Consider the following 17,776-nt stretch of genomic DNA (forward strand, 5'->3'; position numbering starts at 1 on the left):
GTATATTACACATTAGTATTTCTATTGCTACAAGAAAAAGGGCTTTAAAAGGTGTGCGTCTTGCTTATTTCTGCTTTTGTTTTTTATCTCAGGTAGTGAGACTAGACTTGGTAACAGTGGACTGTAATACACAAATTGACTCACATCTAATTTCTGAGTTGCACAGAGGCACCCTTTGTGCACGCTCATTTGCAATGGACCGCAGAGCTAGCCTGCTGTCCGTTCATCCTAAAGCATAAACATCACCTTTGTCTACCTAGCCTAGAAATTATAAATGGGACTTGATGCAAAAAAGAATCCATCCCGAGGAGCATAAATCAGTGTACTATATATGCCAAGGTGATGTAAGAAGCTGTAATTTAAAATAAGCTTCATGCAACATATGATTTAGGTACCAAAATCGGTCCATGGTTTGCTTTCTAATAGCAGACAGATCAAATGGATGAGGGCTTTTTATGGGGTTTTTTGAACTCCAAGGGGTGGTGCTTTAAAAATAGCCCAGTGTGCTAGACAGGAAGAATCCTGCTCCATGGTCTTTCTCATAGGAGGGGAAGCAACTTGTGGGCTCTTACGTGATGCACAGTGCCTCCAGCATATGCTTAAATGTGGTATGGTGCTGAGCAGCCAGTTCATCGTATTTTAATATAAATGTGGGGAAAAAAGCCCTTCTCCCGGGCCTGGCTTCTAGCCGGCTGGTCAGTGAAGGCTCTGCTTGCTAATCTGTTTAGCCTGAATTTCCTATTTATTTCAACTCGTGGACAGGACTGCGATCCTATAGCTGAACAGCAGAAATAAACTCAAGAACTTATGTGGTTGATTGCAATCAATGTGAGTGTTGTGGAGGAGTGGCCTGAGAAATTCTATCCCCAAATATAGAAAATAGTCTCATGGTGGGCAGCAAGCAGGAACTTAAAAAAAATAAAAACATAAAAAAAAATCTGCATATCTGCATTGAGGTGTTAAAAATCTAACTTATTTTTTTAGCTACAGCTGGTAATGCCTTGTCAAATATTGGCAGCAAATTACTGCTTCCTTTTATGTTGGCGGGGGAAATGCAAGGAACTAGCTGACTAGAAACAGTGGTCTTGGAGCCACTGTACAAGGAACAGTGGAGTAGCTAGTTGAGTGCACTTCATTGCATAGATACCGTCTTTAGGAAAATGGCTGGCTTTTGCCACTGAAAACTGTTTTTGCTTGAATCGAAGTTAGCTTCAGGTATTTCTCACTGATTCTTTAGTGGTAACATGTGGGTCCTGTTGAGGCAATGTGCTTAGAATCAAAGTTTCAAAGACTAACCCATCTCCCTAAGAAATACTGTAAGTGCCTGAACAAAGCTATTGAGTGGTTTGGATTGCTTATTTGTTCTCTCTCAAGTTGGGCTTCATTATTTTGTAGCTGCTGACCAAGCAGCAGCTGCAGAATAAAGGCCATTATCTGGATGTGCTCGAATGTTGTGATTTTTGTGTGCTTTTGCTTTTGACTGCCAGTTTGAAATCCCGTAGGCAAACATTTGGGAAGCACTGGAAACATCAGCTGTCTTCATCAGGATCTGCGCTGTTGAAAAAAAAACCATGAATTCCAGAGTTTCACAGACTGGCACTCAAAACCAGGACCCTCAGTTTTGAAGGATGCTTTGGGAAACTATTAAAGGGTGTCCAAATTTAACATTATTTTTGTAGACATACCTGATAAATCTCTCTCAGCAAAAGGCCCAAGTGATGGTTTTTGGAAAGCAAATTCTTAAGTGCTTGTCTGAGATGAGCTGTCACTCCTTTTTTTCACATTACTAGTAAGAGAAAATCTGATGGTCAGTGGATTTTGCAGACCTAGGTGTCTCTGTGGATCTTCTCACTTTTGTGATATTCAGTCACCTAGTTAGGGAATACCTTTTCAGGAAAGAAATGTAGAAAATTAGGGCTACATTCCACTGTTGAAAAATAAATGAGCACAGGTACAATGAGCACAGGAAGCTACAATGAAAGAGGAAAGAGTTGAATGCTTACTACTACTTAAACTACGTGTTTTTCTCCATTTAAAAAACCCCTTTTGCTTATGAAATATTTGAAAATCAGTTGAGTTGCCTCGTTTCATGAATCCAATTTGTGCAAGTCATCAAATAAATGAAGAAACTGTAACAAAACCAGATCACAGTGAATTAAGAAAATAAACTGCAAAGTGCACAGATACTTTACAAGATACTGTTATAAATGTATTTTCTGGCACTGTATTTCATTGTTAATAATTTCCATACAATTTATTGAAACAGAGTATGTTTAGTGCAAGCCCTTTATCATCAAGTACAGGATGAAAAAAGCATCTGGAAAATGTTTGGCTCCTTAACTCTGTACTGGAATACAGCTTTGTGAAGTAACCTTTAATGCAGTACTGACTCTGTCAGTAAAGCTGCTTGGGGTCTTGTCCCTCAAATAATTCTGACCCTCCTTGTTGATCAGAGTTAGTCCTTTTGAGACTGCACTGAGAAACCGTGAAATTTTATTTTTGATGAAACACAACTTTGGCCAGAATGTGTGTGGTTGCATAATCACACCCTTTTCTTGTATAAGTTTGTTACTCTGCATTCAGGATGGGCACATGAGTATTCTTGAGTGTTATGCCTTCAGTGAGAATCAGCCATTGAAAATGTTTCCTTGAATGTAGCATTTTTCCTATTCATTTCTATGAGAATAAAGTACTGAGACTTGAATGGGACAAAATGAGCAAAATAGCTCACTTCAGGAGATGTTCCTGTTGGTTCCTAGCATAGGGATTAAGTGATCTAAAATGGCCTTTTTCCTCTCCCTTTCCCATGAGTGCAAGGGGATGCAAGGATACAGCTCTAAGGTGGACACTGATGTGGAGCAATGACACATCCAACAAAATATCCTGCAAAATTATGTCATGTTCTCTGAGGCAAGAAGGGTAAAAACATGAAGTAATTATTCAAAAGAGTAAATTAAGGTATTTGCCAGATGGATCAATGCAAGGCTTGGAAGTCTTTAGCTGTAAAGTCAGCCCAAGTCTCTCTCAGCAATCACTAGTAAAGATACTGTAAAACTGTGCTTGCTCATGAGGCTGTGCCAGATACCATGTTTACACATGAATCATCTGCAGGACATCAGTTAGAAAACAGAAAATCACAGCTGTGATATTGGCCACAGGATGAGTTATTATTCAGCATATGACAGGAATAAACCAAGAAATTCACTTCAGGGTTTCCTCTTCTCCAGTTACTTTCCTGACAACCTGCTCTCTCCACCTAATTGTTCCTTTCCCTAATTCTGCAGGGGTTATTAAAAGGCATGGGCAAATTATCTGAGAATTTATTTTCATATTTTGGAACTTGTAACTTTTTCTCAGTGGTAGGTTGTAGGTGTGAGAATGTGAAGTCTTCCTGGTTTCTGGCCTTGGGGAAATGGATATTCTACCATGAGAGAAAACATCTGGAAGTGTAATGAATAATATTAAACTTAGTCAGCCAAGCAGCACAGCCATGTCTATAAAAAACCTGTGAATCCACAAGGGATCTTCAGTTGAGGGGACCTGCAAGAAAACCCATTCAGAAGCTGGAACCGAGAAATAATATTCTCTGCAGCAACTAGTTTCATGTGACTTTATTTTTGTTGCCACAGACAGTGATCTAAAAGAGGGTGAACAAGAAACCCAAGCACAGTTTTCCGCTCTGCCACAGATCTCCTGGGTGATTCTGCCAACACACTTTTGTGGGAATTCATTTCCCCTAGTGTGAAGAAGCAAACTATCTAAGCTTTCTTCTTACTTAAGGGAGCAAGGCAGTACCTCCAAAGGACAATTCATTCCGCTTACATGGAGCTGTGGAGATGCTGATCTCCATCCAGTGTCTGCAGCAAAACCGGCTGACCTGGCTTACATAGAAACTTACAGACAGCAGAAGTCTGACAACAAGGACAGGAATGGATGGACGGCTTGAATGAAAATACTTAGCGCACAATATGTTCCCACAGTGGTTGTCAAGACAAACAACAGAAATCGTTTTGAAGATGGACCAGAGCAATTGAAGGCAGACAGATTCCAGAGTGGTGATCAGACATTGCGTTTTGGGTTCAGCCGGCAGCTCAGAAAGCGGCCGGCCTGCTCCGTGGGGAGAACAAATGGTAGGGAAGGCTCAGTGTGTACAGGATACATTTGTATGTCATGCTCTGCCTCTTCTTACTCCTGTATGTCTCAAGACCTGATCCAGGCTTCCTGATTCTGACTGGAGTTGTGCCAGTAGCTCCTGATTGTGTCTGACGAAAAGAGGAGTTAGGTCAGGGTTGCAGCTGGTACAGGTGCATACTCAAATCCTCCCGTGAGATCCTAAACTGGTCACTGCCACTTTCAGGGCCATTAGTTAATGAAAGTCAGCAAGAGTAACACAGTGCTGAGTGATGGGAATTGCATTGCAGTGGTGAGCAAGTGGATCCCCTTTTTCTCCTGAAACCCTTGAAGAAGGGCAGTTTTCACTTGGGGCTGGCCTGCTCCGAGAAGTGGCTGGATGGCAGCAGCTGCCCAAGTGCAGCAGCCCTCCTGCCTGTGCATGTTCAGAGCTGCCTTTCACACCTTGCTGCTTCTCAGTCTGTTAGCAATTTAGCTGCAGCTCATCTGTGAATGAACGAGTGCTGTTTCATTCTAGCCCGCATTGCCACCGTGCTGCATGGCGTTTCATCTTCTGCTTGTGAGCGCAATCAAGCTAGGCAAGGGTTAAAACAGAGATTGCTGGAAGGACACGAGAATACAGGAGTAAGCAATGCAATAGTTTGGATGGTTTTGCTCTAAGAGGGAGAGAGATGATGTAGCAGATAAAAAGAAAAAAAAAACAACCCCAACAACAACAAAATAAACCCGCTAAAGCAAAGCAAAGCAAAGCAAAGCAGAGAGCCCCAAGTGGTTTTACTTCCATCCAGAGCAAACTCGATGTGAAGCCCTTGAGGTGCACCCAGGCTGCCAGTTTGGTGTGTTCCCTGGTTTGCTGAACGCCCTGGGCTCCAGTAGCTGGATACCCACCGGTCTGCCTCATGGCTCCACGTGGCACCAAACCAAACAGTGCTGCTGGTTAGGAACCAGGCTGTGACACAGTAGTTGATGCCATGGCTGGCTCCCCACCGGCTGTGGGCTCAGAGGCCTTAAAGGCAGAGGAGCTCAGGAGCTCACAGAGGTGTTGTTTTCTGCAGTACCCGTTTTTTGTCTCCACTTCCATGTTTTATTCTTACCATCAAGATGGAGATTTTTCCTCACGTGTCATGAAGTGGAGTTGAGATGCCACTTCCCTGCAGGTTGTCAAAGACCCCTCGCATTTGAATGCTGTCATTCTTCTTGTTTGACCAGTGATGCAGGAAGCAGGTAGGAGAGATGAGCTTGTGGCTTGTATCCTACCAAAGAGAGCAGGGATGCAAGCTGGGGGAAGCGAAGCTGGCTCTTTATTTATGTTTATCCCAGGCCTTTGGTGTCCTGAATGGCCACAGTGCACGTGGCAGAGAAACAGGGAGATCTTGTAGGTGGCATTGGGTGCGGACAGCAGTTCCAGGGTTCTGGCAGATCAGCAGCGAGCCCCAGCCCTGAGCCTTCCCTTCTCCCAGCGGCACAGCGGCGGTTCCCCCCGCCTGCCCAGGCGTGCCCTGTGCCCCGGCCCCTCACCTTCTGGAAGGTGCTGGCTGGGCCCGCACCGCGCGGGTCAGCGTCCTCCCTGTCCGGGGGGGACCGGAACGGGCGCCGGAGTCTGCAGTCTCAAAAGTGCCAAATAGGAGAGGAGAGCGTGTTTCTTGTGACATTGGTTCTTACGGGGTTTTAGTTGGCCTGTAATCGGGTTTTAATGGATTTTTAATTGTTGAGTGGCTCTTCTTGAAAGGAAGCTGCTACAAGTATATGTGAAATTGCTAATGTGCAGGGATCTGTAAGACTCATTTTAACTGAGACATCTCATGTTTTACTAGCTTTTCTTTTTCCTGTATTTTTCCTGTATTTTAATGTAACGTCTATAATTTCATTTATACTTTTTCCTAACTACCCTCTGTATTCGTTACCCAGTTACCCACTTATAAGATGTTTTAAAACCTTTAACTCCTTGCCTAGTAAAGATAGGACAGATGTTGGACAGTCTGAGAAAACTCCCCAAGTACATGCCTAATAGAAAGAACCTAAAGAAAACAAGTGCCTAAGAAGATGCCAGTGTCAAGATAAGTGACTGAAAGCTGGAACAAACGGGAGCTGAAGGATGGGTGAAGTAACTCTGTGACCAGATATGGATGCTAGAACCCTAAATTTCACTAACAGACAGTGTGAGAAAGGCTGTGGGGACGGCTAATGAGGGGAGAAGACCCACACTCTATTTTTACTACACATGCTCAGACTATGTACATGAATTCTAAGAATCCATTAGCATAAGGCTGTTTTTTCTAAGAAATCTAATGCATATGTAGGCTTTTTGTTTATATTAGTTAGAGAGTTTTGTTAGTAAGTGTGGCACTTGTGGTGGAGCGATCCCCAGTGCTGCCCCAGTGCTGGGAAAAAGAATACCCGCTTAACAGTTATACTCAGATCTGACTGTTGGGGGAAGCTCATTGTTTCAGTCTTGCCAAAACATCTTTGGGTCAGAACAGAAGTCTTATGCTTCTCCAAAGGAAGAGCTCTCTCTCCATCTGGAATGCTTCCTGGGATGGGGCGCTGTTCTGGTTGTGGCTGGGACAGGGTTAATTTCTTCACAGTCGCTGGTATGGGGCTGTGGTTTGGATTGGAGCTGAAAACGGTGTTGACAATACAGAGATGTCCTTGTTATTGCTGAGCAGCGCTTAGGCAGTCAAGGTCTTTTCTGCCTTTCATACCACTGGTGAGTGAGTGAGTGAGTGAGTGAGTGAGTGAGTGAGTGAGTGAGTGAGTGAGTGGTCTGGGGATGCAGAAGGAGCCGGGAGGGTGCAGGGCTGCTGGGACAGCCGACCCCCGCTGACCAAAGGATGCTCTGTACCATACAAGGTCACGCTGGGCACAGGAACCTGCTCATCCATGGTGGTGCCATCGCTTCGAACGTCATTGTCTCCATTTCTACATCTTCCTGCAACTTCCTATGCCCAGCATGATCTCCAGCAGTGTAAAAGCTGCTGAGAGCAGAACGTCAGTTAAGGAGGAACGGGAGGTGTTTTTCTTTCCTCCCAGTGAATAAATGGCAAACCGTCTGCAAACAGAACTCTTGCTGACTGTGGTTGAGAGAAGGGAAACTAAGCTGGCTGTGCAAGTGTTGCTGGTGACAGCTTGCTGTGCCTGTGCTGCCACGGGGACAGCAGATGCCAGCATGCCCCTTTGTCTGTGTCCTTCCAGGCCTCTGCTTTCATGGCTTGGTATAGTACAGAAAGGCAACAACGCCGACTTTGAAACTGTTACTGGTGTCATGGGGGAAGGTGACACCTCTGCTATTTAATAGCTTCTTCCTCCCTTTGTCTCGTGCTGTTTGGTCAAGGCTGCTGTGCAGAGCACATCTTGAGAGGATTGTTTGTGTTTTCTTTGGGTTGGATTTTGACTGGCTTTACATGACAGAGGGGGATGGTGCAGGTGGGGAGGAGGTGCTGATGAGCACTGTCATTTTCATGTAACGAAATCCTTTCTGGGTGATGGAGATCTCCGGACGTCTTTTCTCTCTTCATTCTGTATCTGTTGCCGTGATGTCGCATGACCAGGAATAAAGTGGGAGACAGGTTTAGCTCTTAGGGCCAGAGGGCAGCTTGTCTCTAGGGCATTTCCTTGCCCTGAGTTGATAGGCAAGTTACCTTTATTGGAAAATGTTCTATATGACCATGCCTGTGAATACTTAGCCCCGTGGAGCTGTGACTCCCTGGAGGAGATTTACTCAAGGGTGGGTCTGCCTATATCATCTTGATCTAGCTGATAGATTAGAGAGGTATAATCCTCCTTCCTTCTTCATCAGATTGCATGATCTCTTCTTCAGTACAGTTTTAGGTTACCTATTGCTTAAAGACTTGGATAATTTTTCTTGAGTCAAGTTACTTAATAAAGCACTCAGGACAAATCCTCTTTAAGCCAATTGACTCTGGTTCTTCATGAACTTCTTCCTGAATACAAAACTGGTTTGGCTCCTTGGGAATAAAGGAGAAGAAGGTATTGCAGAAATACCAGGGGGATCTCTGACTTTATAATCCTGCTGCTATCACTGGAAGCAAGAGTTGAATTTGCCTGCCTCTTCTCCAGACGTCAATAATAGTCATAATAACAACATGACACAGCCTATGTATTCAGTGCTGTATTTTTGCACAGTTTCACAGCAATGTGTAGACATTAGAGAGTAACGTGGCCTCTTCTCTTACTTTACTTCATCTTTGAGACTTTAAAACATATTTTCTGAAAGGCAAAGAAGAGGAAAGTATATTGGTTTACTTGCTTTTCCTCCACTTCCATCTACTACACTTCTCTGATATAAAGGTGTTATCCCAGGTGAAAGAGAGATCACTCTGAAGCACGTTCTGTAAAACACCAACAGGCTTTTGTGCCTTATTGGCATCATTAGAAACAGTCCAGTGATAGCTCAGCGGAAACCCCTCTTGCAGACAGTTTCTGGGGACTGTTTAGCCAGGCTCTGCAGCGGGTGGACTGCAGCACCATCATGTGCTGCGTAGACTTTGAAGACAGTTGCAGAACCAGAGTGCTAAAGCTGTGCGTATCCCAGGCTCATTCTGACTGAGCAGCAAAACCCAGAATTGGAAAAACACCTGTCTTCAATTCTCTCTCTAATGTGTTTCAGCCTTCTCTCAACCTGGCAACAAATGCACAACCTGTCATCCTCTAGCGTATGTCTTGTGAGCTTTTCTCTCCTGCATTCCCTGTGTCCAGTGAATTATCCCTGTCCATGTGCCTTTCAAAGTCACCCGCTGCTGTGATGCCTGACGTTTGACGTGTCAAACAAGAGCTCTTCAGTGTGAGCATACTCGCTTTTTTGATGTCTCTGCAGTATGTTTCCCCTCAGTTTTGGAGGAAACAACGTTCTGAAATATGCGCAGAGGTCAGAGAATGTAAATATTTCAGATTTACGTCTATGAAAGGGAAAGCAGAGCTTGTGTGCTTGTGAGCATGTGTCCATGCTGGCACTGGAGCCAGTGACTCATTTGCTGATCTCAGCACTTTGCTTTCGTGCTCCTACTGTTGTAAGCTACTCACAAAGTATCCCATGGAGGCCCTGATGGTGGAGTTGCACTCCAGAGGACATAGTAGTGTCTGCTCTTTCCCAGGAATAATCCCAAACAGTAATTGTTCCCACACCATGATCAGACCCTTTTCTTGTAAGTTTGTTTCTATGCATTTACGTTGTTGTCTCTCTTTCTTCCATTCATTGGTATGTTTGTGCTCCTGGGAATGAACCAGACCAGGGAACTGACCAGAACTGGCCAAAAAAATATAAAAGAGTCAAAATAATTTAGAATAAGATTGTTTTCAGCCACCATGTCATCATCTTGAATGTGATTGACTATGCAACTTATTATATGTAAGGGTGGAGTAGAGGAGGTGGGTATAACGGGGAGGAGTGAAGCCAGGTGATGCCATATTAATGTGTGTGCAGAACTCCTATCAGGGGGACTCATTATGTGCCACCTGTGGCACAGGCTAAGCACAGCAGTCTTTGGTCTCTACACAGTGGTGGCCTGGGGCTGGAACTTGAGCACAGACACCAGAGGCAAGAGAGACATGCTCAAAATAGACTATGTCCTTCATGAAACATTCATGAAAAGAAGAATGGTAACTTTTATTTTTAAATGAAAGCTGACCCATTTCTGAATCTCCCAAATCCTGAGCTGATATGCTAACCTTGGGCTGTTCTTCCTGTGTTAACCTGCAGATAGTTGAACTGAGAAAAAGAAAAAATTAATTTGTATTGTGTGTAAGATCAGAATGTTCTGATATTTTAAAATCTCTAGGACATTCATATTATCTTTAAAGGAGTTTCAGCTGGGTACTAAACAAGTTAACTCAAGAAATAGTTTGAATGAGTAATAGTTTGAATGTAGTCTGAAACTACAGAATAGTTTGAATGAGTAATACCAGGCAAGTAATGCAGGTTCCCAAAGGTCTTGACTACATATATGCATCATATACACTATGAGATTTTTTTTAACATGCTGTTTCTCCTTTAATAATATGACTAAACTTTCAATACAGGTATCGACCAGTTTGAGGTAAGTGGGTAAAGATTCAGGTTCAAAAGTTCACTTGATTAATTTAAACAGCCTTACTTCCTTCTAAGGATGTCATAGAAAACAAATCAATTTAAGAGGTTTGTGCTTAATTGAAAAAGGAGCATTTTTGGCAAGGATTAGCCACCTGGCTTCCTTTGCAGCCCTATCAATCCTGTGTTTGTGTAGAAAATCATTTATCCTTTTCCCCATCCCTGAAAGCGGGATGATGCAAAGGGTGACATGCAAAGGTAGAAGTACTGTCAATAATTTTCAGATGGACAGCAAAAGAAACTGGTGTGTGTCTGATGCTGGTTTTTGTGTTTCTCTTTCCTTGCTCCTCTCATCATGATGCCATCCAAAAGGGAATTCAGAGCTCTAGTGATTGAGATGGTGTTGGCCACCGATATGTCGTGTCACTTCCAGCAAATCAAAGCCATGAAGAATGCTTTGCAGCAGCCAGAAGGGTGAGTCACTTCACAACGCTGTGCAGTGAAGGGCTACATTTCAGCTGGTGCTTTGCTACTGTGTTTGACTTCAAAAGCACCTCTCCAGAGGCCCTCACTCTCTTTGATGTGCACATCAATTCTCTTTCTGCTGTTGAATTTTGAATGAATTCAGTGAGGAGTGGACTGGCACTCTCCTATCCACACATCTCTATTCTGTGCTGGTGGACAAAAGCTTACAAAGGTCACCCTGGTGGGATAAGCCTCCCTGGGCATTCCCCTTTGCATATCAGGGTAACATCAAGGACATGATCCAGCTGAGTGACCTCTACAGCTTGAGTATGACTCAAGGTTATAAGATCTAGAGAACACAACTTATGCATTGACCTTCTGCAGGTGGTGTCACCTCCACCTCTGCAAGGGGCCTGCTCCATAACCAGAGGACAGATGAAAACAACTTGAGATCCACTCAGGAAATGACTGGAAAATAACAGATGGAACAGTATGGAGAAGGCCTTTTCTTCTTCCCAGTATGCCACTGGGACCTGTAATATTTTGTTCACAGCTCTTCCCATGAAATTCCTTTTATACTGCAGAAAGCTCTGTCACTTTTTCACCCTGGACACAGGTCTGTCCAGAGCCTCCCAGAATTATACCTGTATCAGACCAGAGTGTGGCTAGCCACTTGGTCCTCTCAAAAGCTACAACTCTTCCAGCTATTTCAGAGAGTCAAAAGCTGGAATTAAAACTACCCATCCCAAGAAAGCATTATTTACTGGGGTCTTGGGCTAACATGTCAGGTTATGGTTTTAAGAAGCTGGCAGCCTTTTTTGTTTTGTGGAACCGGATGCAAAGATCCCCTTCTGACCTCACGCTAGTTTTCTAGCAGTGAAATATTTATCAATTACTGTGTAGATACATCAGTGCCCCTGAGATCAGATCCTTACTGTCTACTATAGTAAAATGGTAGGGACCAACTTCTCTTCTGAGCTGCATAAAATGCAGCCCAGCTGAAATGGGGAACACAGCAGCTCTTCAAGCCTGTTTGTGCAGACAAGCAAGCCTGGAAAGGAGATCAGCAAGGCTGAGCAAAGTTTATCTTTGCACTTCTTAATGTCTTTTTTACAGCAGGAATGTTGTATGTTGGAGAAATCAGACAATCTTTCATAGTTGTCTCATTTTATGAAGACAGAAATCACTCCATTAATATACTGGCCAAAGATTCTAATGACCTCGTTTCCCTGCTTAGGTGAGATTTTTGTCATTCACCGCTGCAAGAGCATACAATTAATTTGTTTGGTCCTTTGGGTTTTCAGAATTGACAAGCCGAAAGCCTTATCACTGTTGTTGCATACAGCAGATATCAGTCATCCAGCCAAGGCCTGGGATCTCCATCATCGCTGGACCATGTCTTTGCTAGAGGAGTTCTTCAGACAGGTAAATCTGGGGAAGTTCCTCTGTATTTAGAGGGAGTGTGTATGACTGGGCAAGGAGGTAGGCAAATATGAACACAGATATTTTCCTTTTCCTCTGATTTATGCAAAAACCTCCTTAATGGTACAAGACTTTCTCATCTGGCACCGGTAGCACTGGCTATTATGCCTCTTGGGAAGTTAGTGTCTGATACACTGCCTATGGATATGGATATGGATGGTATCTATATACATAGTAGAAATTCTAATTTAGGAAGCTAATATGTGTTTCAAAATAGCAAAATATAGACTACATGATGTTCTACTTAGCTGTAGAACCATAGAAAACAGATTTAGGTAGCAGTACTTTATAGAACTGTTCTTATATTATTGGGGTAGATGTGAAAAATGTATTACTCTTTCTTTAGATGAAGTGAACTGATCTAGTTTATAGCTCACAGTTGACTGCCTGTTGACAGACCCACAAATCTAGACAAATCATTAAGCTCCATGTGATAGCTATAAGCTCCCCAAGTGACTAATTAAAGCATTTAAAGAGCTGCCTTAAAAAAAAAAAAAAATTATAAGTAAACAGAGCACTTAGGAGTGTTTAGGATGCTTTTCACCAATATGAATTACTAAACTAAGCAGAAAAATAAGTGCTTAATTTCCCTCCAAAGTTCAATAACTTCATGTTTTATAGCAAATCTGAACACAAGAAATAAATATATATATGACAATATATGACAATTTAAAGGCATTGTGGGAATCTCTTCTTAATAAGGTCATTGCTAGAATTGGCTTCAAAGTTATTCCTTCAATTTGTTTTTCAAAACAATAATGGGTTTACTAGGTGGAAGCAGGTAGATCATACTTGCAACTGTCTCTGATGCCACACAAGAGGGTCATGCAAGTAGGATGATTTTCACATACATTTTAGGGAAAACTCTGTGCATGTTTATGCTTTCCTAGCTCAAAATTATACTAGGTTTGTTAAATACACCAGTGCTGAGTCTCCAAAAGACTGGTGAGGGAATTAAGAGTAGTTAGAGACGAGACCACAAAAAGCCCTACTTTTTATCTGTTTCATACATGTAATGAAGACAAAATTATTATTTTATTTTTTCATAAGCAAAAAATAATTTCAGCCATAAAATCCAACTTTAGTTTTGAATGACAGATACCTTCACTTTTAGATAAAGCTTTATATAAAACTTGTATTTTAGTTCCAAATTCAGATACAATTTTAATTCCTTCTTCAGGAAAACCCTTAAGCTTATCCTGAAGTATAGATTTGTGTTAACTGAAGTTATTTAGTATTAGATTAGTAATTACAACCCTGTACCTAATACCTTGACAGCAGAAGAACAGCACCCACTCTTCTCAAGCTGAGAAATACCACTAGCTAGAGGGGACCATGGTGATGAGAAATTGGGCTGGCCTCAGATTAGGTATTTTATTTCCTTATGCTCTTCACCTACAGACCCTGTCACGTCCTTTCTGTTATGTGCTCTGCACAGACATAAAGCCTGTCTTAACCTATGTCAGTACAGGTTCCCAGCCCTATTGGTTTCCTCTTTTGTGATATCACAACGGTCTTCTTACACCAAGTAACCACGCTGTAGGTGTGAATGATTCTTTTGAGTACAATACTAGTTTTGTATATCCAGTAGCTACGGTGAGCATCTCTTACAGAAAACATCTTGCATGAATTAATTTGTTTTACAAAGGCACTTTAGCTAGCCATGAGGGAGCTGCCCAAACAGCTTAGAAGTCAAGTATCTCTCTGAGCAGTCAGAAGGGTAGTCAGGGGTTTGTTCCTAAAGAGAATCAGGCCCTGGGGTTTTTAAGAGGCATAAAGAGTAAGAGAAAAATAATGATTGGGTAAGAGATGGCTCTGAGAGATGGTTTTCCTGAGAGATGCAGCAGACACAGTAAAGAAACGTTACTTGGAAATATTTTGGTTTCTGGTTTACCCTGATATTTGTATATCAGACTCCTAACAAAGCAGAATTGTTCTGCAACAGAGGAATAATATTGTTTGTTTCACCCAAAACTCTAACAGGACTTGTGCCCCCACTTCTTGTATGTTTTTACCAAAAATAAGAAGAATTCAGCTCTTCTTATGCCTACAGAAGTTTTTCTCTGGTTAGTTTGCCGTCTATTTTAGCTTCCATTTGACATTAGTCAGAACAGTCAAAAAGCTATGCAGCTATGTCTTCTGATATATCTTCTCAGCATAAAGCAATATGTTATAGAGTGACTGAACCATTTTAAAGGGCTTTTTGAGAATATGGAGCTTGAAAGACTGGGAAAAAAAAGTGGGGCTATAACACTTGATCTTCTGCAACATGTGACGTTAGAAAAGGACTTCCAGTTCTGATGGTTGAAAAGCATGTTTGGACTTTTGTACTTAAGCACTCATGTGAAATGTTGACAATGTCAGAATCTAGGCTCATAGTATCATAGATTACCAGGTTGGAAGGGACCTCAAGGATCATCTGCTCCAACTTTTCTTGGGAAAAGCAAGGTTGAGACAAGATGGCCCATCACCCTGTCCAGCCGAATCTTAAAACTGGTCAATGTTGGGGAATCCACCACTTCCCTGGGAAGATTATTCTAATGTCTGATTATTCTCATTGTGAAAAATTTTCTTCTTGTGTCCAACGGGAATCTCCCCAGGAGTAACTTGAACCCATTACCCCTTGTCTTTTCCATGTGTCTCCTTGTAAAAGGGGACTCACTGTCTTCTTTGGAGCCACCCTTTAAGTAATGGAATATGGTGATAAGGTTTCCCCTAAGCCTTCTTTTCTCAAGGCTGAATAAACCCAGCTCTCTCAGCCTTTCCTCACATGGCAGACTTCCCAGTCCCTTGATCATCTTTATGGCCCTTCTCTGGACCATATCCAGCCTGACCACATCTTTTTTGTATACCAAGGACCAAACCTGAACACAGTATTCCAGGTATGGCCTGACAAGCGCTGAGTAGAGTGGGATAATGAGATCTTTATCTCTGCTGGTGATGCCCTTGTTGATGCAACCCTGTTGGCTTTCTTTACCACAGGAGCACGCTGTTCACTCATATTGAGCTTGTTGCCCACTGGGACACTCAGGTCCCTCTGCACAGAGCTGCTCCTCAGACAGGTAAATTCCAGCCTGTGCTGTACTCATGAATTATGTATTCTCATGTGCAAGACCTTATACTTGTCCTTGTTGAACTTCATAAGGTTCTTGTTAGCCCACTTTTCCAGCCTATCCAGATCTTCCCTGCAGGGTAGCTCTCCCTTCTGAAATGTCCACTTCCCCAGTTTGGTATCATCAGCACACTTCATCAGGGTGCACTTGATCCCATCATCCAGATCACTTATGAAGATAATAAACAGTGTTGGGCCCAATATCCATCCCTGTGTGCCCCCACTTGTGACACGTTGCCAGTTTGAAAAGGAGCTATTTCTCATCACTCTCTAGGTGTGATCTCTCAGCCAGCTCCCCATCCACTGCACAGACCACTTGTCTAGACCGTAACGCATCCATTTCTCTAGGAGGGGGCTGTGGGAAACCTTATCAAAAGCCTTGAAGAGATCCAGGTAGACATTGTCCACTGCTCACCCCACATCAACCGAGCAGGTTACTTACTTGTAGAAAAATGTCAATGTTTCCTTTGGAAGAAGAAAGTAATCTGCATCTGGCCAGCCTTGACCTATTATTTCCTTCTCTGAAAGACTAAAAAAGACATGCAAAGAAGTACAAGCCTTGAAAAATCAGTCCTGAGACTGATGTTTTCTCTTTAAAGTTTTGCTCTGAGAACTGAGTTCCGTTGGGTTCTCGGGAGAACTGCAGTGAGAAGCATACTTGTGCTCAAGTGGGTTTTTAGTTGGTGCATAGAAGTACCAAGTAGCTCTGAGGAATCACTGGAATCACAATGCTTAATTCACCACTTCTCCCTGGACTATAACTTTTCCAGACAGACTCATTCACCAGAATTTGTGTTAAAAAAAAAACTTTAACAAACCAATAACAAAAAGCAAACTAAAATTAAAATTAATAAAAGAAAGTAAAATGAGAGGCTTTTACAGTTGTAACCTAAGGTATTAAAGTGCAATGTGTTTTGTCTTTTTCTAATTTCTTCTCAATTTTGTTTCTCCAGGGCGACAAAGAAGCAGAACTAGGGCTTCCCTTCTCTCCACTGTGTGATCGCAAGTCTACTATGGTTGCTCAGTCTCAGATAGGTATGTCCCTTTCGGTGCAGGAAAAGTAGCATCTGAAAAGCAAAGTTTACTCCTCCCTGTAGAGCTAAAATCATAGTGATCTCTCATCATCTGGAACTTTGTGAAAGAGAGGAAATAAAGCACAATGGAATTATTTTCCCCAGATCAACAATTCAAAGTTGAGAAGCCATTAAATTTATGATAGTGGTTCCATGCAGTAATCAAGTTGCCTCTGATGTGTCTGCAGAGATGAGTACAGTGCCTGGTTATGACACTACTCCATGGTTTTCTGAGCTGTGAAGATGAGGCACACACAGCAACATGTTTTGATATGAGTATCATTGGTGGATGTGAAAATGTAACATCAGCCCCACACCTATGCAAAACCTACTGTGCGTTCTTCCATTTATTCTTTCCACTGTTTCCTTCCCAGTGCTTCAAGCCAATCAGTATTTTTCACTGAAGCCGAGCAAATAGCAAACCTTTTTCTGCTCCACCCATTCAGAAAGAGATCTTTTTACAGACTTACTGACAACACTTTCTCTACCTCTCCTCCAGTTTTTGAGTTAAAAAGTAGGAGAAGGATGAGGCAACAAGCCTGGTATTTGGTGAGAAAACCAAAGGGGCTAAGTGAAGTAAAAGTGTTCATGAGGCTGTGAGAGAAAAAAAAAAAAAAAGACAATGGAAAAGGTGGATTTATGGATGGGTTTTTATACCTAAGAAGCAAGTGAAGTAGAAGAATGTGATCTAACCTCAATGGGAAAATAGGGAGCCAAATGGAGAAACAAGAGAAAGATTCGCAGACTCTAAGAATAAGGGAACTGAAACCAGAAGCAGAAAGAGAGAGAAAGTATTAAAGGAAGACGAATAAAAAATTTGAAGTATGAAATTCCTCTCGAAGAACAAGACAGGGATATCCCTGAACCTAGGAAAGTTCAGATTCATATCTGTAGCAAAGAGCTGTTTCTTTTTAAAATTATTTAATTTTTCCTGTTAAGCAAGCCATACTCTGAGGGACTCCATCCCAGATTTTTCTGGCTTTGGAAGTTTAAACAGTTCAGCCAAGAATCTGAACTTGAAAAGCCCGATGCAATCCCAGCCTGGTGGCCAGACTTGTAGCATTTACTCCTCTGCTATCCAGAAGAGTAGGAATGTATGTAGAGCACAGTGCAACTGTGTGTTCTGCCAGCAGCTTGGTGGAGGAAAGCAACAGCAAACTTGAAGTGGTCTCAGCTAAAACCCATGTTGAGGACTCCCAGGCACACTATACCTACTGCTGTGCTGTGGGAGAAGATAAACTCTGGCTGGTGTGGAGGAAAGCGCATGTAGAAACTTCTCCATACAAAGTAGAGGAGTTGTGCTTCCCACAGGGTCCCTCTACTCAGGGCTGTGTGTGTTTGGAAATGAGTTTTCCATGTCCTCTTCTGTGCTCCTTTGTTCAGAGATCCCAAGAGAGACAAGAAACTTCTGCACCAATGCCCCACCACTGCAAAATTAATGATGGATTAAACCGTCACCAACACAATCCC

General features: G+C 42.5%; 1 protein-coding gene across 6 annotated transcripts in view; it reads left to right on the forward strand.

Annotated features, from left to right (window-relative positions):
- Window positions 1–17,776, forward strand: part of PDE1C (phosphodiesterase 1C) — a 318,823-nt gene that overhangs the window by 250,020 nt on the left and 51,027 nt on the right. For all 6 annotated transcript variants that reach the window (XM_026844005.1, XM_026844000.1, XM_026844001.1 and 3 more), the window contains 3 exons: window positions 10,547–10,648; window positions 11,944–12,064; window positions 16,187–16,268. In XM_026844005.1, the coding sequence (XP_026699806.1) occupies window positions 10,547–10,648; window positions 11,944–12,064; window positions 16,187–16,268 (305 nt within the window). The remainder of the gene's footprint in view (window positions 1–10,546; window positions 10,649–11,943; window positions 12,065–16,186; window positions 16,269–17,776) is intronic.

This window comes from Athene cunicularia (genome assembly GCF_003259725.1).
Source record: "Athene cunicularia isolate RWA chromosome 2 unlocalized genomic scaffold, athCun1 chr2_part2, whole genome shotgun sequence".
Classification (NCBI taxonomy): Eukaryota; Metazoa; Chordata; class Aves; order Strigiformes; family Strigidae; genus Athene; species Athene cunicularia.